Source organism: Copadichromis virginalis, linkage group LG12, assembly GCF_057382275.1.
Source record: "Copadichromis virginalis isolate Kocher_CV1m ecotype Utaka linkage group LG12, C_Virginalis_male_GT1.1, whole genome shotgun sequence".
In the NCBI taxonomy this organism is placed as follows: domain Eukaryota; kingdom Metazoa; phylum Chordata; class Actinopteri; order Cichliformes; family Cichlidae; genus Copadichromis; species Copadichromis virginalis.
Window position 1 is genome coordinate 39,696,192 of NC_140629.1, and position 22,331 is coordinate 39,718,522.

At 39.9% G+C, this 22,331-nt stretch overlaps 1 protein-coding gene across 1 annotated transcript in view; it reads left to right on the forward strand.

The window, feature by feature from the left end:
• LOC146697662 (protein mono-ADP-ribosyltransferase PARP14-like) overlaps positions 1-18,686 on the forward strand; it is a 30,938-nt gene extending 12,252 nt beyond the window's left edge. The window contains exons 9-23 of the mRNA XM_085476465.1: positions 148-336; positions 423-489; positions 1,986-2,222; positions 2,652-2,873; positions 4,052-4,166; positions 4,687-4,836; positions 5,033-5,095; positions 6,123-6,305; positions 7,589-7,792; positions 9,481-9,605; positions 10,566-10,801; positions 10,882-11,150; positions 12,819-12,958; positions 14,004-14,178; positions 16,774-18,686. Coding sequence (XP_085332591.1) covers positions 148-336; positions 423-489; positions 1,986-2,222; positions 2,652-2,873; positions 4,052-4,166; positions 4,687-4,836; positions 5,033-5,095; positions 6,123-6,305; positions 7,589-7,792; positions 9,481-9,605; positions 10,566-10,801; positions 10,882-11,150; positions 12,819-12,958; positions 14,004-14,178; positions 16,774-17,054 — 2,656 coding nt within the window. The 3' untranslated portion in view covers positions 17,055-18,686. The remainder of the gene's footprint in view (positions 1-147; positions 337-422; positions 490-1,985; positions 2,223-2,651; positions 2,874-4,051; positions 4,167-4,686; positions 4,837-5,032; positions 5,096-6,122; positions 6,306-7,588; positions 7,793-9,480; positions 9,606-10,565; positions 10,802-10,881; positions 11,151-12,818; positions 12,959-14,003; positions 14,179-16,773) is intronic.
• Positions 18,687-22,331: the final 3,645 nt, after the last annotated feature.

The following is a 22,331-nucleotide window of genomic DNA, read 5'->3' on the forward strand; positions in this document are numbered from 1 at the left end:
AACTTCTGATGAAGTGTTAGCTTTATTTTGATACCAAGATAGTTTACACAGGGTTTGTGCTTGCAAAGAAACTTACATGCAGCATGTAAGTTGATTATTTTTTTATTAAAACAAAGTGAACTTAAATATTTTAAAATTGTTTCTCAGTGGATATCACCGAGGTCGAGGCAAACGAGGTCAGAGCCAGTCACATGGTGCCAGTTGGTCTGAAACAGAAGGAAGAGGAGGAGGAAGAGGAGGAGGAAGAGGAGGAGGAGGTGAATCTTGGGGAAATCATCAGGGTAACAGGGGAAGCCAAAGTCCCAAGCAACACACCAGCCACGGAGAGCACGGAGAGTAAGGTTCCTCATCTTCTTTTCTTTGGTTGTATAAAACTCTGCCATAGTGTGATGTCATCAGTGCTGTTATCTGATTGGGTGTAGGTTGGAGCAGACCACGGCTGAGGGATTGAAGATCATTCTGTGCAGGGGAAACATTGAGGACCAGACTGTGAGTACCTGTGGTGCTGTTTGGATCACGACTGAGAGGATTCTGTAAACTGCTGGTTTAGAGCTAATTATAACATGAGAACATAGAATTAGATCACATACACATAAAAACCAAGATTAAAGGTGAATTCTAGATTATTACAATTTGTAGAAAATCTTTATAGTTTTGTCCTTTGTTGATCACTCTCTGTTGACCCCTATCTGACCACTCACATTCCTTTGCTTATCACACGTCTTTTTATTAGTCTTTACTTCTCAAACTTTGCAGATTAATGCAGAAGTGCAATGCAAACATTTCAGTCTGCTAAAACTGATCAGATCCAAAACGCACCCGTTAATGGCCGAGACATTCGCCTTGCTTACGTCTTGGTCCTGGATCGGTGACCCAGGGTTTTGCGTTGTTATTAATCTTTGATTTCATCATGATTTATCATTGCTAGTCTCTTGGTTTCTGTTGTGTATTCTAGCTCCGTAAGTTCTTTAGTATTTCTTGATTTCTAGTCTTTAGGTTTTGTTTACGTGCCTCCCCTGTGTTCCTTGTTATGTCTACTCTTTGCCTTCCTGTCCCACATTACAGGTCTCGATGTTCTCTGTGTCTTCCTTGTCATCCTTGCCTCTGCGTTCGTGTATTTCCTGTTTTACTTTGAAAGTCTGTGTCCTATGTCAGTGTATTTTGCTTTTCTTCTTTTGTCTCCTTATGTCAGCTTAGCCCCAGCTGTGCTTCCCTCCTGTTTCCATTCCCTCATTACTTCCTGGTGTATTTAAGCCCTGTGTTTTCCTCCGTGCGTTGTTGTGTCGTGCCCTTACACTGCTGTGTGTTTTCTCTATGCTCCTGAGTCCCATTGTTACTTCCTGTCAGTTCCAAGTCCCTTTGTTTCTATTTCCCTCGACTCACATATTCTGAGTCTTAGTGTCCTAGCTTCTAGTTTCATGTTTTGGTTCTTCTATTTAGTCTTTGAGGTTTTTTTAGCGAATAAAGCTGCTGCTTTGAGTTTACCTTTTGTGTCCTCAGTTTGGGTCCTCATCCTGTCTGCCACACAGCAGAACCACAACAGTTTACATCACAAAAGACGTTAAAATACAAAATCTCAAACCCATTAACCAGAATACAATTTGCAGTAATTCGCATGTTTAAGATTTAGGTTAAAACAAAAAGTATAGTTATAACAGTCTGTGTTACACTGTTCCTACCATACATCTGTGAAGAATTGTTATCATTTAATGTGAAATATCAAAGGGGAAACTTTTACTGTGGGGCTGAATATTTGGCTCAGGGTTGTTTTTGCTGTTTTAACTTTTACAAAATCTAATCTGGCCAGCCTAAACAGACGCCTGCTTTGCTGTAAGCAGTGTGGTATCGTCTGCCACACTGTGCAGACATTTAGTTCCTCGGCCATTTGGTTTTAAAAATGAAAATCATAAAATGTTTTTGTATTTTTGCATGAACCGTTGATTGTTCAAGCCTAAGCTTTGTGCCATTTTGCTTTTGTTCCACAGACTGGCGTCATCGTCAACACCATCTCAGAGGACATGAACCTGAGGCAGGGAGCTGTGTCCAAAGCCATCCTGTCAGCAGCCGGAAGCAGTCTGCAGGACGCCATCTACTCTGAAGCCAGAAGGGACACACTGCGAGACGGGGAAGTCGTCGTCACTGACAGCTACAACCTCACATGTCTCAAAGTCTTTCATGCTGTTTGTCCATCCTGGGACAACGGAGGCGGCCAGGCAGAGGAGGTGAGGCTTCTTATTGAAGGTTAGACAATTAATGTGGGTCCAGTGACGGCTGAATCTGTAGTAATGAATGTGGATGATTTAACCTCATTTAAACAAAGAAAAGTCAATGAACTGTAAGGCTCACTTACATGTTTCAGAAGAAATGTTTCTTTTTAATTGAATAATAAAAAGATAAACACGGGACCTTTTTGGACAAATAACAAACATCGAGACAGAAAACAGTCACAGTACTTCAGACAGAATATAGAGAAGCTGAACGGCAGATAGTTACAGGAGAGGTCGTCTATATGAAGGCCTCAGATCACCACAGTCCTTTTCTGCTCCACATTCATCATGTCTGATACCATTTGTGTGGTAATACAGCATATTAAGCTTGTTATGATATCACTGAAGTCCAGCTTCACTTTATGTCTTATCTCTGTTTGTCAGGAGTTAACGTCCATCATCAGATACTGTCTGGTGGAGGCTGAGAAACGTCAGATGGCATCGTTGTCCTTCCCAGCCATCGGGACAGGACACCTGAGCTTCCCCAGAGCCCTGGTGTCCAAACTCCTGCTGAGAGAGATCCGCTCGTACAGCAGCAGCAGAAACCCTCGCTGTCTGAGAGAGGTGGTCATCGTCGTTCACCCCAGTGACAGCCAAACCGTGGATGTGAGTTTGTGACTCTGATAGGAGCTGTTTAAGTGCTTATCATGTTCTGACAGTGAGCACTAGAGACGAGCAAACCCACCCTGTTAGTGACTGAAAGCACAGAGTAACACACAGACACTGATGTGTGACACGGTGAGACCTGACCTACACTGTCAGGTGGAAAGATTTGTTCCAAAGTTTGTCTTCAACTTCCTGAGACAATCATATGAAACAAGTATATTCCCAAGTTAAAGACTTGTTTAATTGCAAAATTCTCTTTTGCTGCAAGAAATACTCCACTTCACTCCGTGTTCATATGGACTTACAGATCTAACACAGGGCTGAGAGGGAAAAATGGTAATTAAAGCAAAAATACACTGCAGTGCAAACAAGTTGTCATTGTGTGGCTTTATTGTGAACATAAAATAAAATAATTCAACAACAAAGGAAAAACACAACCAATCAAAACAAAGCACAAGGACAACAGAATAATCATAATCCTAATAAATAACATGTTCAAAAAGGAGTAGGAAGAAGCATACACGTATCTAATCCCATCCCTTTCTTCTATTTGTACTAATAATTATCACTAAATACTAATAATAATCTTTTTAATGTTGTACAAATACAGGATGTTTTAAATGTGATTCTCCCATGAAGTTGTTTCCAACATTTGTTTTAGAAGACAGCTTTCAGAATTTTGTCAGGAAGTAGGTTCTTTTTTGTTTTATACATAATTTGTGGTGAAAATGAACCAGATCAGTGAATTTTAGTGTTTTTGATTTTAAGAACAGGGTATTTGTATAATCTCTGTGACCAGTATCATGGATTACCCTTATAGCCCTTTTTTGCATGATGTTAGTGAGCATTTATGAGTATTGCCCCAAACAGTAAAGAATGTAGAGTGAGTTGCATTAATAACACATGACCGGTGATGCTTTGCTTTATGTCCAGAAAAAAAACAACAACAACAAAGTTTGGATCAGCAAGTTTAGTATTCATTTAACACCAGCAAGAAATAAAATAAATGTGTTATCCAAATTGGTAATTTAATCATTTTGTGTTAACAAATACAACAACATACACCCAGGTTGTATTTCAGGCTACACAGTTTGTTTCTAGTGACATTAGTTGAATTTGATGTGTTAAAAACTAGACAGAGATTGATACTAAATAGTCTTATAAATATTCTTTGTCAGTGTTTCTCCAGGGAGTTCACTGGTCAGGGTGCTGCAAGGAACATGCAGCATGAAGCACGTGATTTTAGTGAGTTACCAGCTCATCAATCCACCAGCCAATCACAACACTCCTCAGGTAAGAGCCTTCAGAAGTGCTAAGAGAGCACAAAAAACTCGAGCAGAAGCCTTCTCTAATACATGATTTACTGAGTATTTAGGCTTAAAGCACTGAATTGAACTCATTTAAAGTTCATCCAGATCAAACTGATGGTAGTCACTGTTTTATAAAGATCTAACAGCCCTGATGTGACTGTTGGTGATAAAGAACTGTTCAAAAGTCTTTCTTTAGATTTGCTTCCAAAGAGTCTTTGTGGTAATTTTTAAAGTGGTCACATTTTCAGTCTAGTCCTTGAACCTCATCATTTTTTTTCTTTTTGACCTATAAATTATTCAGGCATAAAAAAGGCACCTAAGGTATGAACTGGTCTTGCCTAGACATAACTTGACACAGAAGCAGTTTTAATAGGTCATCTATCCACAATAGATAAAAGAGAAAAGGCTGATATATGCCAAATTACATAAAAATGGTGTGTGTGTGTGTGTGTGTGTGTGTGTGTGTGTGTGTGTGTGTGTGTGTGTGTGTGTGTGTGTCTTAGCCTCCTTCGGTCCAGTCCTGTCCACCTCCCTCGGTGTGTACCAGATGCAGATGGGTCAGCTCACCCTTGAGGTGTCATCTGGTGACATCACCAAAGACATGAGTGATGTCATTGTCAACTCCTCGAATAAAACCTTTAACCTTAAAGCAGGTCAGTGTTTGTTTTTCCGTGCTTATGCTAAAAAAACAGAGATATCCTCGTTTGTTATATGTATCAGTATATTTATCTCTACAGCTGAGTAACCACAGCTGCATGTATCGAAAGTATTTTGAAAATGTATTTTTTGTGGTCTGTATTTAATTCTCTGACAGTGTAACGTCTGACTGGACCTCTTATTGTTCCGCAGGAGTCTCCAGGGCGATCTTGGAAGGCGCTGGAATAGCAGTTGAGCTGGAGTGTGCTCAGATTGGTGTGTACATGGAACGACAATAATCAGTTCCCTCAGTACCTCTGTGCTTCAAATTCATACAGTTGAGCAGTTCTAACTGACAATGTGTTGATATTTATTTCCACAGAGGGACAGACTCGATCTCCTCACAACCCTGAACATAATTCATTAAATGATTTCTTTTAATATTTCATATAGCCCCAAGTTTTTAGCGAAGCCTGGATCTTTCCCAGTGTTTTCACTTTTCATCACAAAATACGATTTGATATTTAAGATCGCAAGCTAGATAAGTGAGACAATTTTCTACTTATGCTAATTATTTGTAACGCTTGACAAAGATGTGACAAAAACATGCACCGTATATTACCGACCTCTAAGCTCGAAGTTCAGTGAACTCAGAGACGACTTGAAACCTCGAACCTAAAATAGTCGTGCAAAACCAGCGACAATAAAAGTTTTTCCAGGTCTTTAAACATACTGTGGCTTCTACGTTCACTTTAACAGCGCCTGTGAATAATCGATTACTCACACACACTAAAACTAAAACTAAACGAATCAAGGAGAGAAAAACTGTGTTGGTTCTGTTAACACCACCAGTCACAGAGGATAGAAGAATATTACAGTGATTTCAAAATATCGTCAAAGGCCTTGCTGTCCTACATCGGAGCCTGCCATTTACCAATATCTGTTTTCTTTATAACAGCTCGCTCTGCCAGACTGACACCATAGGCCTACATTTACCATGTATGACCTATACTGATTTGCTTTTCTGATCACAATTAACAAGCTGTGCCTGTCCTGATAAGTGGTTACTCACAACAGAATATCATCTCTGAGATTACGACCTTGCACTGAATTGCTTGGCTCTTGGTATATTGTCACACTGAAATGAGCCGACTGCGCGTCGTGTTTAGAAAACTGTGCAACGTTTGTAAATCCTCATTAAAGTAATCACACCTATGAACGCTATTTGGGCATTGTGCTCATAGACTGTTCTGAGTAAATCTGGCCCTTTGTGTTATAAGTGTTGTGTGTTTCCTCTCTGCAGTGAGTTCATGGGCTCAGCCTCGTGCAATGATCCTGACATCAGCCGGGCAGCTGCCCAGCGGGAACATCATTCACGTCATCGGCCAGAACGACCCTGAAAACATTAAAGACATGGTTTACTCGGTGCTGAAGGTCTGTGACGAGAACAAGTTCAGCTCTGTGGCCTTCCCAGCCCTGGGAACAGGTCTGTACAAACTTTATACTCAGTTCACTGATTCACTGTGCAAACAGCTGATGGTTCATGGACGGTTCCATAAACCATCAGTATGGGTGGTGAATCACACTACTCTTACAAAGCTAAAGTCTGAACAGGGTTTGTGTCACAACAGATGTCTTTAATGCAGAGCTGAGACACACTAACTAACCCTTCTACAGTCGTTGCCAAAGGTTGTGAGAATCACATAAATATTGGAAATTGGAAAAGTTGCTGCTTAAGTTTTTATAATAGCAATTTGCATATAATCCAGACTGTAATGAGGAGTGATCAGATGAATTGCATCGTCCTTCTTTGCCATGAAAATTAACTTAATCCCAAAAAAACCTTTGCACTGCATTTCATCGCTGTCATTAAAGGACTTGCTGAGATCATGTCAGTAATCGTCTTGTTAACTCAGGTGAGAATGTTGACGAGCACGAGGCTGGAGATCATTATGTCAGGCTGATTGGGTTAGAATGGCAGACCTGACATGTTAAAAGGAGGGTGATGCTTGAAATCATTGTTCTTACATTGTTAACCATGGTGACCTCCAAAGGAACGCGTGCAGCTGCAGCCATCACTGCGTTGCATAAAAATGGCTTCACAGGCAAGAATATTGTGGCTACTAAGATTGCACCTAAATCAACAATTTATAGGATCATCAAGGGCTTCAAGGAAAGAGGTTCAATTCTTGTTAAGAAGGCTTCAGGGCATCCAAGAAAGTCCAGCAGAACAACTAGAGGCTCTGAGTCCCATGGTAGTCAGTCGAGCAGGTGGAACAGAAAGAAGGGAAGCTGAAGAAGAGCGGAGTGTACGAAGGGGCGAGTATGTATGGAGAAGATCGGATAGATATGGAGGAGCGAGGTTATGAAGCGCTTTGAAAGTGAGAAGCAGGATCTTGAAATTGACACGGAGGTGAACTGGGAGGCAGTGGAGATGTTTAAGAACAGGTGTTATATGTTCAGTGGATCTAGTTCTGGAAATAATACGAGCAGCTGTATTTTGAACTAACTGCAGTTTATGGAGGGATTTATGAGTTAAACCATAGATTAACCATTTAAATCAGCTGCGTTGGATCAAGGACACATCTCAAACCTGCAGGACACCGGCCCTCAAGGCCTGGAGCTGGACACCTCTGCCATGAAGCATTGGTTTGTTGGTGATGTGTGTGAGATTGTTGCTGTGCTGAGTTCTACAAAGTGTACTCTTCATCCTCTTTCCATCCTTTCATCATCACCATCATCATCACTTGGTCCTTGTCTGCCTGTCAGGTCAGGGAGGGGTCAGCCCTTCAGCGGTGGCTGATGCCATGGTGGATGCAGTGGTGGAGTTTGTGAGGAAGAAACAGCCGAGGTTTGTTCAGAGTGTGAAGATCCTGATCTTCCAGACGGTCATGCTGAACCACTTCCACATGAGCATGAAGAAGAGACAGGGAGAGACGGTGGAGGAGAAGACTGTCTTTGACAAAGTCAAAGGTACGTCATTGTTCATTGGCAGGGAAACCCAACTCTAGATGGGTTTTTTTCATGTATAAAACCTTTTTTTCTGCACAGAAAAAATATTTTAAAATTTTCTCAAAACATAATCCTCATTTTTTGGTTTTTTTTAATGAAAGAAAAGCATTTCACAATAATCTCTGTACAGCTCTTTGGCTCTTACTGGAGATGAAAGTCTGTAAAAGCACATCACAAATATGTAAAATAGTTTGGAATTCATTCTTGGTCAGTGTGTTGAAGGCAGTAATGCATCTGAGAGGGAATTTTCTTTCGGCATCCATTAGTCCCATGATTATATTTAGAGCTGTGGCACGCTCTTCCTGCAGCAGGATGACGTTTGTGGGTCAGAGTGATAAAGGAAAATGTCACTGCCTTTATGGTGCAGCGTTAGAACTCTGTAGATCAAAGGAATTGAATATGTAATAATATAAATAGATATATGATGATGATAATAACAATAATAACAGTCTCACATTCACTACAGCCAACCCCAAATTCAAAAAAGTTGGGACACTGCATGAAATATAAATAAATAAATGGAATGATCTGCACAATAGAACACAGAAAACATATCAAGTGTTTAAACTAAAAATAAAAAGTACCATTTCAAGAAATGTTGGGACAGGGCCACGTTTCCCACTAAGTAGCATCCGTTCTTCTTTTACTCTGTAAATGTCTGGGAGCTGAGGAGAGCAGCTGCTGGACTTCTGGGAGAGGAATGTTGTCCCATCCTTGTCTCATAAAAGGATTCTAGTTGCTCAGCATACTCCTAGAGCCTCCATCCAGTTTAAATGAAGTTTGATCCAGAGAAGATGGCAGCATCTCTGTATCATATTCTCATATGACCTCTGCATGATGGAGCTTTAACCTGCATGTGTGGGTGCAGGCAGTGATTTACAGACGTGTTCCTGAACCTCTGCACTGATCTCCATCCCAGAATCATGTTTGTAATGCAACACTGCCTGATGGCTTGAAGATCAAGATGAAGATTAAGAAAACCCAGTGTTTTCCACCTTATCAGAGAGATTTCTCCAGATTCGCTTCACTGAAAAACATTATTCTGACATTTTTCCATAATTTGTAGACAGTTTTTTGCAGATTGGTGAACCTCTGCCCATCTTTACTTCTGAGAAACTCGGCCTCTCTAAGATGCTCTTTGTACACCCATTAATAAACTGACCTGTTACCAATTAAACTTAATAGTCACAGGATGTTCCTCGAGCTTTTTGTTTTTATTACCACTTCCTTTTCCAGCCTTTTGTTGCCCCCGTCCTACCCCAACTTTGTTGAGACATGTTGCTGCCATAAAAATCAAAATTAGCCCATATTTTTCTTAAAGTGGTACATTTCCTCAGTCTAAATATTTAACAAGTTTATGTTCTGTTGTTAGTTGAAAATTATTGCATTTGGTTTTTATTTACATTTCACAACACTCTGTTTTATTTTTTTCTTTGTTTCTTTAAATTTTGGTTGCACATGGTTACATAAACACATTAGATAAGAACTGTAGCCAAAAGTGATGGTGACAGATTGCGGGAGCGCTAACCTATAAAATGAGTGCGAAACAGCCCATCAGGTCAGCTGAATCAGTTGTTTATTTTAAAGTTCAGGCTATATGAGGCTTTATTATGTATACATGTAGTTTTATTATTGTTTTATTGTTTCAGCAAAATTTCGTCAAGTCGCTTCAGTTCTGGGATTCGGGTCAGAAGAGTCCAGCCCTGTTGACTTAGTTCTGGAGAGGGAAGAGTTTGAGCCCACAGTGTTTCAGCTGTGTGCCGACGACAACAAGGTACACATACCTTTTATACTTTATTCCAACAATATTAAAAATTTTGCAGGGCAAGGCTTCCCACATCAAACAAAATAACTGAACTTGCAAATTTTTGTGCTAAATCAAAAGACGCAATGAATCAAAGCCTGTATGGTTTTAAAAAATCCCCTCAGATTCTGTCAGATTCAAACTTTACAAAAAATTTACCATGGAGCACATTTTACATCATGGGCCACAGGCCAGGCCCTTTCTCTCAGTTTAGAGAGAAAGGGCACATTCAATATAAAAAGAAGTGCAAGTTAAACTGCAGCTAATGATTATTTTAGCAAGTGTTGTACTCAGCATTGCTTAATCAAGTAATCGGATAAGAAATGCATTTGTCTTATTAAAGAGCAATAATAAATATTTAAAAGGGGAAAAAAAGCATGAACTGCTCGTTGGTTTCTATTTTAGAACTTGCAATATTTAAAAACCCTCAGGCCATTAGCTCAGAGTTTAATGGCCCATTTACGTTTTTGATGCCCTGTGAAAAAAGCTTTTGTTTTTATATTTTTTAAAATTAATGCAATTTAATTAACACAGTATTTTATATTATTTCATTTTCAATCTGAAAAATGTTACAAAAGCCTTGAAACAAATACGGTCAAGTACACCTCATGTCCCCCTTTAGACTCACCCCTGTTTACTGCAGACATCACTTCCATGTCTTAAAGGACGGCTGCCGTCAGCCTTCAGCGAGCTGTATGATTTAAACATATATCAGACTAAGTTAATAATTCATCTGCATATTTTAATTGTCTTCTGGAGCTTCCTGCAGATTTTTCACAGAGTTCACATTTATTTACGTCAAAGCTTGTTGATCAGGAGCTTTTCAGGACTAGTTTTTTCCCAGTAAATGTTTTAATGGGCGATTATTATTTTATCAAAATGTGTCGATGCCTGTAACTAAAATGTACCACGATTTCTCCAACCCTGCAGGCTCTGAGTCAAGCCAAGAAAAGGATTAATGACCTGATTGTTGCTGAGCAGGCACAGAAAACCATCTCTGACCCGTTCATTAGTCAGCTGTCACAGGCTGACATGGAGGAGCTGAAGGCTCTGCAGAGGAAACTGACGGTCAGCATCCGTCTGGACAAAGGAGCAGAGGACCAGGACCCCGAGATCCACCTGGAGGGTCTGACCAGAGACGTGTTCACTGCTGAGTCTGCAGTCAGGTCAGCAAACAGAGACGTAAATGTATTTAAGGATGTTCAGTGCAAGGTCCTAACTGCTTTTTCTATTTGATGACCATCAGGGACATCATCCGAAAGGTGGAGAGGGCGGAGAACTCAAAGAGACAGGCTTTGTTAGTGAGTAGCCTGGTAGAATGGCAGTTTATAGACCGCAGTGGCTCAATGGTGCCGTTTGATATTTACACCAACCTCAAACTGGAGGAGGCGCTAGAGAAGAAACAAAAGGTGAAGATCAAGATCAACAATGAAACGTACACCGCTGATCCAGGACTTAGAAAAGCAGTTACAGCAAAGAGGCGTAATGTAGAGCTTCTTCGGAAAGACCTTAAAGGTGAGTCACTTATGTACATGTAGTACTTATGTAACCATTTGTATTTTCCAAAGTAAAACCTTCATGAAAGACTAAGTGGCGAGTTCTGACATCTTCCCTTAAAATGTTAGAGTTCTAAAGAAAAGGAGGGAAAAACTAATAAAAAAGAAAACTTGTAAAAACCCTGAGAACAGGTGACCACAGTCCTCAAGTACAGTCATGGCCAAAGGTTGTGAGAATCACATAAAGATTGGAAATTGGAAAAGTTGCTGCTTAAGTTTTTATAATAGCAATTTGCATACACTCCAGAATGTTATGAGGAGTGATCAGATGAACTGCATCGTCCTTCTTTGCCATGAAAATTAACTTAATCCCAAAAAAACCTTTGCACTGCATTTCATTACTGTCATTAAAGGACCTGCTGAGATCATGTCAGTAATCGTCTTGTTAACTGAGAATGTTGACGAGCACGAGGCTGGAGATCATTATGTCAGGCTGATTGGGTTAGAATGGCAGACCTGACATGTTAAAAGGAGGGTGATGCTTGAAATCATTGTTCTTCCATTGTTAACCATGGTGACCTCCAAAGAAACGCGTGCAGCCATCACTGCGTTGCATAAAAATGGCTTCACAGGCAAGAATATTGTGGCTACTAAGATTGCACCTAAATCAACAATTTATAGGATCATCAAGGGCTTCAAGGAAAGAGGTTCAATTCTTGTTAAGAAGGCTTCAGGGCATCCAAGAAAGTCCAGCAAGCACCAGGATCGTCTCCTAAAGAGGATTCAGCTGTGGGATCGGAGTGCCACCGGTGCAGAGCTTGCTCAGGAATGGCAGCAGGCAGGTGTGAGTGCATCTGCACGCACAGTGAGGTAAAGACTTTTGGAAGATGGCCTGGTGTCAAGAAGGGCAGCAAAGAAGCCACTTCTCTCCAAAAAACCCATCAGGGACAGATTGATCTTCTGCAGAAAGTATGGTGAGTGGGCTGCTGAGGACTGGGGCAAAGTCATTGCCGATTGTTTGGGGCATCTGGAAAAAGACTTGTCTGGAGAAGAAAAGGTGAGCGCTACCATCAGTCCTGTGTCATGCCAACAGTAAAGCATCCTGAGACCATTCATGTGTGGGGTTGCTTCTCATCCAAGGCAGTGGGCTCACTCACAATTTTGCCCAAAAACACAGCCATGAATAAAGAACGGTACCAAAACACCCTCCAACAGCAACTTCTTCCAACAATCCAACAACAGTTTGGTGAAGAACAATGCATTTTCCACCACGATGGAGCACCGTGCCATAAGGCAAAGGTGATAACCAAGTGGCTCGGGGACCAAAACGTTGACATTTTGGGTCCATGGCCTGGAAACTCCCCAGATCTTGATCCCATTGAGAACTTGTGGTCAATCCTCAAGAGGCGGGTGGACAAACAAAAACACACTAATTCTGACAAACTCCAAGAAGTGATTATGACAGAATGGGTTGCTGTCTGTCAGGATTTGGCCCAGAAGTTGATTGAGAGCATGCCCAGTCGAATTGCAGAGGTCCTGAAAAAGAAGGGCCAACACTGCAAATACTGACTCTTTGCATAAATGTCATGTAACTGTCAATAAAAGACTTTGAAACATATGAAGTATGTGAAAACTATTAGTGTAGCACAACATTATTTAAACTGAATTCTTCCAATGATCTTTACAGATGACAGCGCTCTGCCTTCTTGCTGGGAGGACATGAAAGGAGACCTTGTGAAGTTGTTTGCTCTGACTCCAGGAGCTCAGGAATACGACGACGTGGAGCAGGAACTGACAAAGACCGGACTTTATCTTAACATCATCAGCGTATGTTCAGTCACAAATACACAGAGCAGACTGTATGACTGTGACGGTTAAAAATAATTGGCTAGTAAAATTAAAGTTCTAAATTTCAACTTTAAATTGAGTTTGTTTCTCATAGACAGTTTATGAAATATGTGTGAAATTAAATTTTTTATACATCCCACAGAAACAAATACCTGATAATTTATGTCAGTGTAGGTTTTCATGCAGGTCATGCTTGAGATGAAGTCAACTGGACTTTTTAGGCGCTTAAAGATTTTTCACCTGGCATCTAAAAAAAAAAAACCATTCTAGAATTTCACTTAACAAATTGGAGCACAGACTTCTTTGATGGTCTCTTAGTGTTAAAAACAGAGTAAACTCCAAAAGCCATCAATAACATGGAAGTGGTATTTCTTAAATACATTTAAATAGATTAGAATATAAACAATGACCCCCTGTACAGTTGTTATGACTATATTTAGGACAGTGCAATTTTCTTTTTTAAATTGTGCACTATATTTTCTGCTGTTTATTATTGCTGTGCAATATATTCATTTTCCTAATATTTTCTAAAAACTTCGCCTATATTCTTACATGTACATTTTTTTTATACCTTACAGATTTAGATTTGTTTATTATTTATATTGTACAGTTCGATGGTGAGTAAATGCACCAAAATGTTATTCTGATGTGCACTAACTGGTGTATGTTCTGAATGACAATGAAGTAGATATTCTTGGAATTCTCTTCTATATTCTTATGAAAGAGACCAAAACCTTCTGCATCAGGCTGTAAACATGTTTATTTCTTTTTTTTTTTTTTTTTTTTTTTTTTTTTTTTTAAATGATGTTTATTTCTGCTGTAGTCTGTAGGACTGACTCACTACTGGAGGCAGCTTCGGCCATCCTCTTGGGGAGACCTGTGTTGTTTCAAAGTTCATGTACAGAGACAGCCACCCCAGTGTTTTCATGACAAGAACAGAAATATTATTAGAGAAAAGTAACAGACATAAGAAGGGGAAGAATTGTGAGAATTAATTAATGTTATGTTTGGACTCTTTTGGCAGATTGAACGTGTGCAAAATCCAGCACTGTGGCAGAACTACCAGATCCTGAAGAAACAAATGGAGACAAAGAATAAACACACAAACAACGAACGGCTTCTGTTTCACGGCACCACTGACACCTCCATCCATCTGATCAACAGCAAAGGCTTCAACCGCAGCTATGCAGGAAAAAATGGTAACCAAACTGACACACACAGAGTTCCAGTTAGAATATATTAAAATTAGTGCTGGTTCACATGAATTGCTAATCAAGCAGCATAATCAATGAAACCCTCCGCTTATCCCCCCTAAATAATGTGAACTGTTAAATATATTTTCTGGGGATTTATGATTTTTCATTAGAGGGGCATTTTAAGTGCACCTTGACTGATATATCAGCACAGCTGTGTGTGTATCAGCAGAGCTGACATATTGGCTGATATGAGCTATTTGCCAGTATATTTAAAACTAAAACAATGAAAATGTACAAATTTTGTCCACTAGAGGGCACTCTGCAACTTCCTTGTTGGCAACACGTTTGGACTTCAAACGACAACGAGCCTGTCCGATCAGACCGGGGCAGAACATACAAGAGTAATCCCAGACTTGCTGTCACAATAAAACAAAATTAGTTTGAACCCATATTGTGATATTATCTTACTGTAGACTCATAAGTAAAAAAAACAAAACAAAACATGACAAATCTGTTGGTTGTTTTGTCTGTAAAATGATTATTTTATCAAAACTTAACTCAAATGTTTTTGAGCCATAAATTCAGCATTGACAGAGTAAGTTTTTTGTTTGTTTTTTTTATTGTTCTTTTCCTAATTGAATATAGCACTTGTTTTTACACACACACTCACTATTTTAACTATTTTAGTGAGGACATTCATTGACATAACGCTTTCCCTAGCTGCTTAATGAATGCCTAACCCTAACCAGAACCTAATTGTAACCCTGACACTAAAACCAAATTTTGAGCCTCAAAAATGCTTCAAACTTTTGAGGACCGGTGTGTGTGTGTATGTGTCCTCACAAGTGACTGTTGGTCGTCACAAGTTCAGAAAGTACACAAACAGTAGTGGTTTTTGACACGGGCGGTTGCCCGGGGCGGCATCGTGGTGGGGGGTGACATCACGGGTATCGGCAGAAAAAAAAAAAATTGCTCGTACTCATGCTGCCCCGACATCAGCCAGCGCATATTGGGAATGTCACAGGCACCGATCGGTTTTCTATCGCCCATTTGCTGGGAGTAAGGGCGCCCTCCGTTTGCAAGGTGCACCTGCTGCTTGCGGCGCAGGGAGGAGAGGGCGGGGCGGCGGGGAGCAGCATCTAATAACCAACTCACAAAATAAAACAAAATAAAAACAAACCAACAAACACGAAAACACCAGACATCATGATACAGACTTATAATTTGCACTGATGTTTTTTTTTTTTTCTTGATTTTAATTCTATAAAGTGAGCGCGAGAGCCCTCGGTGCGCGTGCGCGCTGCTGAAGTCAAAGTAAACTTTATTGTCATCTCCGCTACAGACAGTCCAGCATATAGAGACGAGACGACGAGGCTGCAGTTACAGCAGTGCAAGTAAACAAACAAATAAATATAAGAGTAAGAAAATAAATATACACTTTAGGACTCGGGGTAAAGGATCAATAACAACTTAAAATTTATGATTTACAGTTTGATGATTTAAAGTTTCACAACCCGTCGAAAGGGGAGGGGCCAGCTGCTTCCAAATAGAGCACATTTCATTCATAATGTTTTAAATCCAAGCCCGTCATGTATTCATGATTTGAATCCTGGGTTGTGTGAAATCCCAGAAATAAACCTTAGACAAAGTGAATCTGTGAACTAAGGTGTAGGTGTGTTAGGTTATGTTGTGGTGATCCTCGTTGGGGGATGGGTGTACATACTGGAGTGCAAAATTAAACCAATGTAAGATGGACAAGAAAAGTTCAAAGCCATCAGGTGCTCAGTTTAGAAAAAAGAGAAAAGAAGAGAAACGAGCAAAAGATACAGGTAAGCAGATGTGTGATTGGATAATGACAGGTCATCCTGAAACAATCAGAATCAGAATACTTTATTAATTAAAGGATATAATGTGGGTTACAGTTGCTCCAAGAAGAAATGGTAAAAACAGTAACAGTAACAGACTAAACTCCAAACAATACATTATGTTACAGATTCTAATATTAATTAGTCAGTGTCAGTTGTTGATTTGTCCTGTTCTCATTGTATGATGAATTATGATGGCTGTTTGGTAGCCGTTTGCATACAATGCGCACACACACACATGAAGAGAGAGAGAGTGTGTGTGTGTGTGTGTTTCTCTGGTGAAATTCAGTATGGTTCCGACAACAGTTTTATGTTAATGTACAATCCTTAATGTTTTGTGTATGGGGGGTGGGGGGTGTGTGTGTGGGGGGCACAGAGGTGTTCGCCCAGGGTGCCAAACAGGCTAGGACTGCCACTGCTCACAAAGATGTCTAAACAGGAACACACACACAGGTCTGACTTGGCTAAATTCCAAGTCAAAAAAGAGGTTTCTCACACAACTTCACTAATTCCCAGGTGCATGTCAGAATGCACCTGTCAGACAGAAAAGTTGTATTCATCCTGGAGTTTGACTTCAAAATCCAGTTCAGTCAGTAAAGTGGGTTTGTGTCAAAAAATAAGTTTGTAAATGAAGTTACAATGGTACCAGAGAGCACAGTGGAGGAGCATCAGTCAGATTTCACTTAAAATTGCCCATCCACTGAACCACAGCATTCACTTTGTTTGGTCACAGGTGCGATGTACGGCAACGGCTCTTACTTTGCTGTGGACCCAAGCTATTCAGCAGGAAACTACGCCACGCCCGACACCAATGGACACAAGCGAATGTACCAGGCCAGAGTTCTAGTTGGAGACTACACCCAAGGACGAAAAGGCATGATCACCCCTCCCCCCAAATCTGGGAGTGCCTCAGACCTGTATGACAGCGTCACAAATAACACTGCTAAACCAACCATGTTTGTGGTCTTCAATGATATCCAGGCCTACCCAGAATACCTAATTACATTTGCATGAAGTGCCATACTCCCACTGTGCAACACGTCTCAGAAAAAAAAAGACCTGTAATACATGTTGAGTTCAAATTCAGTCAGCAAAAAAACATTTCAAATAATATAAAAAGACTCTTTGAAAAGGCTTTTGCTATTCTAGTTTATCCTCTTTCAGATTTCACATTGTATTTTAAATCTGTTCAAAGGGTTTTTAAAGAAACATTAAAGTAGCACTCCAACAAATTCCAATGATTCTCTTGTCAATTATTTTTTACGCCTAAAGGACTGTACTAGTGTTGTGTATAGCGATATGTTGATAATGTTGTATTGGATTTGATATCAAGCAATGAATGGAATTAATGATTTTAAATTTGACTGGATATATTCCTGTAGTAGTGACTTGTGGTTTTGCTTTGGTCATGAAAGGCCATTCGCCTTTATAGAGCTAATGGTATTTGTGTTTTAAGGCCTTCTGACCTGGATGATTGAGAACCTGCAGAGATGATGGTATTCATGCTAAAGATTCTCTAATTTTCCTTCAGCTCTACTCTGATGTTACCATTCAAATTTTTTTCTAAATTATGGAAACTAGTTGGTGACATTTGTGTCATATTTTCATGTCCCCCAGACTTAAAATTGAAAAAATGCCTACTACCCACAGTTTAAATTTTTGGATTCCAGCACAAGTCTGAATATTCAGTCTTACAATTGTAACAACAAAGACTTCCCTGGATCTGAATTGGACACTCAGAAGGTCAAAGTAGGCCCATGTCACATAACATCATTCGTTCATTCATTATAACATTCATGTAGAGCTTTCCATAACTTTGAGTAATCCTGAAAACAAACAAGTAGACTAATCCAATTAAATTTTTTATTTGAATAATGCTTCAGTTTGCAGGTTCATGACATCATCCAACTCTGGACGACTCAAACTGAACACACTGACCATCACTATTTTGGTATTTAGAAACCAGATGTCACGAGTAAGTTGCTGACTCACTGCTTGACTCATGGCAGTAACTCGTCAGTCATAAGATAGGCCTGCCCTAAAGTATACTCTGATTTTTCTTTCTTTGTTTTTTTAACTTGGAACTTTGACTTTAAAAAAATAATATCATGAATTATTAAACAAGACCATAAACTCAGCAAAGTGTGAGTGAGCAGAAGGCTCACTTCCTCACAGGCTACTGCTGTTATTGTCCCTCAGTTCTCTTCATTGAATTTCTTTTCTGTCTCTCTGCCTTATCTTTGTCTCTCTCTACTATCTGCATTCGTTTTTTGTGGTCTGTGTTTGTTGGTGGGACTCATCTTGGGTTTTTGCCTCTGGCCTGACACACCTGTGGCAATCACAAAGTTGTCTCCAATGATCTCATTACCAGTCACTACTGAAGATGGTGTTTCTTTCCTGGATTGTTGAACTACACAGTTTCTGCCTCCTGCTCTGTGCTGCTCCTGTTTCTCCTGGAAACACATTTACTGTGTGTTTCTTCTGTGCAGTTTGCTGGATTTCCTTTCCGAGGTGTAGTGAGCAGAGTGTTGCAATGGATTTTTGGATGTGTGGGTTCCCTTTCTCCCTGGACCACTATTGAAGCACTATTCCTCTCTTCGCCTTGTGTTTTTGCATGAATAACTTTAAATAAATATGTGCGTAAATAAGCGCAATGAATTTTGACTTTCTGAGTTCTGTGTTTGAGTCCAGTTTGCCCATCAGCTGTGACATTGTTATGATCAAACTTCTCTTTACAACCACATGAGTCGCCCCCTGCTGGACAGAAAGAAGAATCAGAATCAGAAAGGGTTTTATTGCCAAATGTTGAGCAGGTTTACAACATTAGGAAATTGCTGCGGTGCTTCAGTGCAAACATACTGTCATATAACGCTTAAATAAGCATAAAAATAAAAATTAAAAGTGCTAAATAGATAGATATATACATGATATACAGTATACATGAGTGCAGGTGGTGATCAGTGCCAAACATGGAATGATGCAGTGACACAGCGTAGGGTCATGTGTTAGTGGTGGGAACAGTCATACGGTTATTGTTCATGTGTCCAACAGCAGAGGGGAAGAAACTGTTCTTGTGGCGAGAGGTTCTGGTGCGAATGGACCGGAGCCTCCTGCCTGAGGGGAGCAGGTCAAACAGACTGTGTCCAGGGTGAGAAGGGTCAGCTGAGATCCGAGCTGCACGCCCCAGTGTCCTGGAGGTGTACAGGTCCTGCAGAGATGGGAGTCTGCAGCCAATCACCTTCTCAGCAGAGCGCACAACACGCTGCAGTCTCTGTTTGTCCCTGATAGTGGCTCCAGCGTACCACACGGTGATGGAGGAGGTGAGGATGGACTCGATGATTGCAGTGTAGAATTGCATCATCGTCCGTGTTGGCAGGTGATTCCATCCTGGTTCGTCACTGTAGTGTTTTGGTTTCTTTCTCACTCTTTCTAGCTCCTTAGCCCTTTAGTATTTCTTGAGTTCTAGTTTTAGGTTTTGTTATGCGTTTCCTGTTTTACCTTTAAGGTCTGTGTTTCTTGTCTCGTCACATCAGGTAGGATCAGCTGTGCCTACCTCCTGTTTTGCCATTCCTCGTTCCCCTCCATGTGTGTATACTGTATAGTGTGTGTTTGCCTGTGCTTGTTGTTGGTCTGCCTGCGTTAGTTGGTGTTTCTCTGCATCTCCCCGCTACGTGTTTCAGGTGTGTTCATTAGTTTTCCCAGTTTAGGGCATTTCTTACTTCTGTCCTTACCACCCTCGCTTTTGTTTGTATATCCCTCACTGTAAATAAACGCTCACTCACATCAACCCACTCCCTGCGTTTTGGGTACTTTTCTCTCACAAACCACACAGCTGTGGCAATTGTTTCATTTGTTTTAGTTACAACTGCAACCGTAACACCCTTGTTGTTCTTTTTCCAAGTTTGAGATCCAAGTTGAAATAAAAAAAAAAAATAGACTTCCAAGTAGAGCTGGGCGATATCAGATTTTTTCATATCACGATATGTTTTTTTCATTTCAGGGGATAACCATATATATCACGATATCAGCCAAATAACTATATTTGTAAGATTTAAATGTGCCGTTGCTCACAAGTAAAATGTTAAATAATCAGCAGCTTGTTTTGATTTAAATATTTATTTCACATAATAAGTTCAACAGGGCAGATGCACTTAAAATGAGGCTTCAGTTTAGGCAAATTAAAGGCAAATATTACAAACTACACAAAAGGCAGCCACTAAAGCGTTTAAGTTTCAAAATAGAACAAACAAAACAGACTAAATTGTCAATTCCACTTAGAAACAAAATATTAATTCTAAAAATAAATCTGTTTTACAGAAAAAGAGACAAAATTGACCAACTTATATAATATTGCTTATTATTATTATAATTATTATAATAACTTTAATAATAATATTGCTTGTGTTAATTTTGTTAATGCAGTATATCAAAATGAAAACAAAACTGTAAATTCAGACGTGAGGTTGTGCTGAAAAGAATGATACAAACAAGGAAAGATAAATTATTTTTAAAGGTGAAATACAGAGGTAAAATCAAAAGTAGTCAAAAACTGCCAATTGCACCCTGGACCCCAGAGGATTAAAAAAATCCCAGTAATTGGTTACTTTACAGGTAGGGAGAGGACTCAGGCGCAGACTGAAATTCAAAGTTTGATATGACAGTTTATACAAAGTGCACGATATATACAAGTGAGGGAAAAATCCTCTCATACATTTGCGCTCCACCACACGAATCCACATGCCAACGCGCTCGTACTCTGACACAGGAAAGACAGCAGCAGGTCCAGAGAGACTGTTAACACAGAGAGAGACGAATCTCAAAAGACAAACTCACTCGTGAACAATCACAAAAGCTTGAAACTGACACTACCGTGTCTCACGCAATCATCCAGCGATGACAAGATCCGAGCCCCAGCCTTAAATAGGCACAGAGTAATCAGCTCAGTACCCCGTGGTGAACTGCCAACTTTTCTAGGGTGTACTCTGAGTCTCACCCAGAGCCAGCTAGGATAGGCTACCTGATAAGGATACATGGTTACAGATAATGGATGAAGGATATTTTACTTCTCAGCAGGTGTTCATAAAGTTTCCTCATCTTCATGAGGATGTCACGTGCAGCACCTTCCACTGGCTCGATGTGAGTGATTACGTCCCTTAATATATGACTCATACGGTCAAACTGTCCAAGAAACAGAACAGGCTGATAGGCCAGGGCATGGCAAAAACAAATTATAGTAATTATGGTGACCAAACCTTTAAATTTCAGATAAAATCCATAAAATCTTCAGTGTCCCTGAAAGCACTGAATCCAGCCGCAGAATGACCCTGCCTTAGGCCTCCGCTTGCCGCCTTTTACTGAAAATAGTTACAATACACACAAGCACCTATTGTTAACCCTTTAAGACCTACCATAGAACCAAGTTCGCCAGAGCTTATATTATATTTTTACATGCTGTGGAGCCATTTTTGGGAGCATTTCAAGTTGCTATACATCAATACAACCATTATAGCCCAAACTTTAATAATATGTCTGCATTAAGTGCATAGTAATTACATAAATTGCAAAAAAGTGCAATAAACTACAAAAAAATTGAAAATCGTTTTTGCTTTTTTAACATATATTTCTAGTTAGAGAAATTTAAGAGGCTTATCCCTCAAAACTGTAAATACAAAAAAGTTACACAAACTAGTTTCCCACCACAGGAAATTTATTTTGAGTGTCTTCATAGTTTTATTTTTGAAATACACCAATTTTTATACACTGCAGGAAAAATGAAAATAAATATTATAGTGCAAATTTGCAAAATAACAGCATCTGCATCAAAATAAACTATTTCCAGCAGTGCAATATGAGTCCTAAGCATCCCAGAGACGACACAGAAAGTCATAAAGTCAAACATAACTTTTTAAAACACATAACAAGTAAAACACAAGCTCATAAGGCCCCGATCGTAAAAAAAACTACATTTCCGCAAAATGACGTCACTTCCGGTTTCGGGCAGGTCATGCGGTCATGTGATAGTTCGCGCTGATGGACGTAGGAAGTGTTACAAACAGCTGATGGATCGGCGAAGCCTGTTTCTGGAATATCATGTTTTTGTTGCTGCAAGTGATTTTTATGCAGTTTTTGCAAAGCTATATGTGGAAGGAAACTGTGACCTAGGACAAGCTGATGGCATAAGATGTAAGTACAACTCCTCCAGTTTCATATGCAAAAAAATTATTGCGCTAGCTTACTTGGTTGCAGAGCTACCGGGATTTAAAAATAGTTACGCAAAACAGAGCGTGCCCG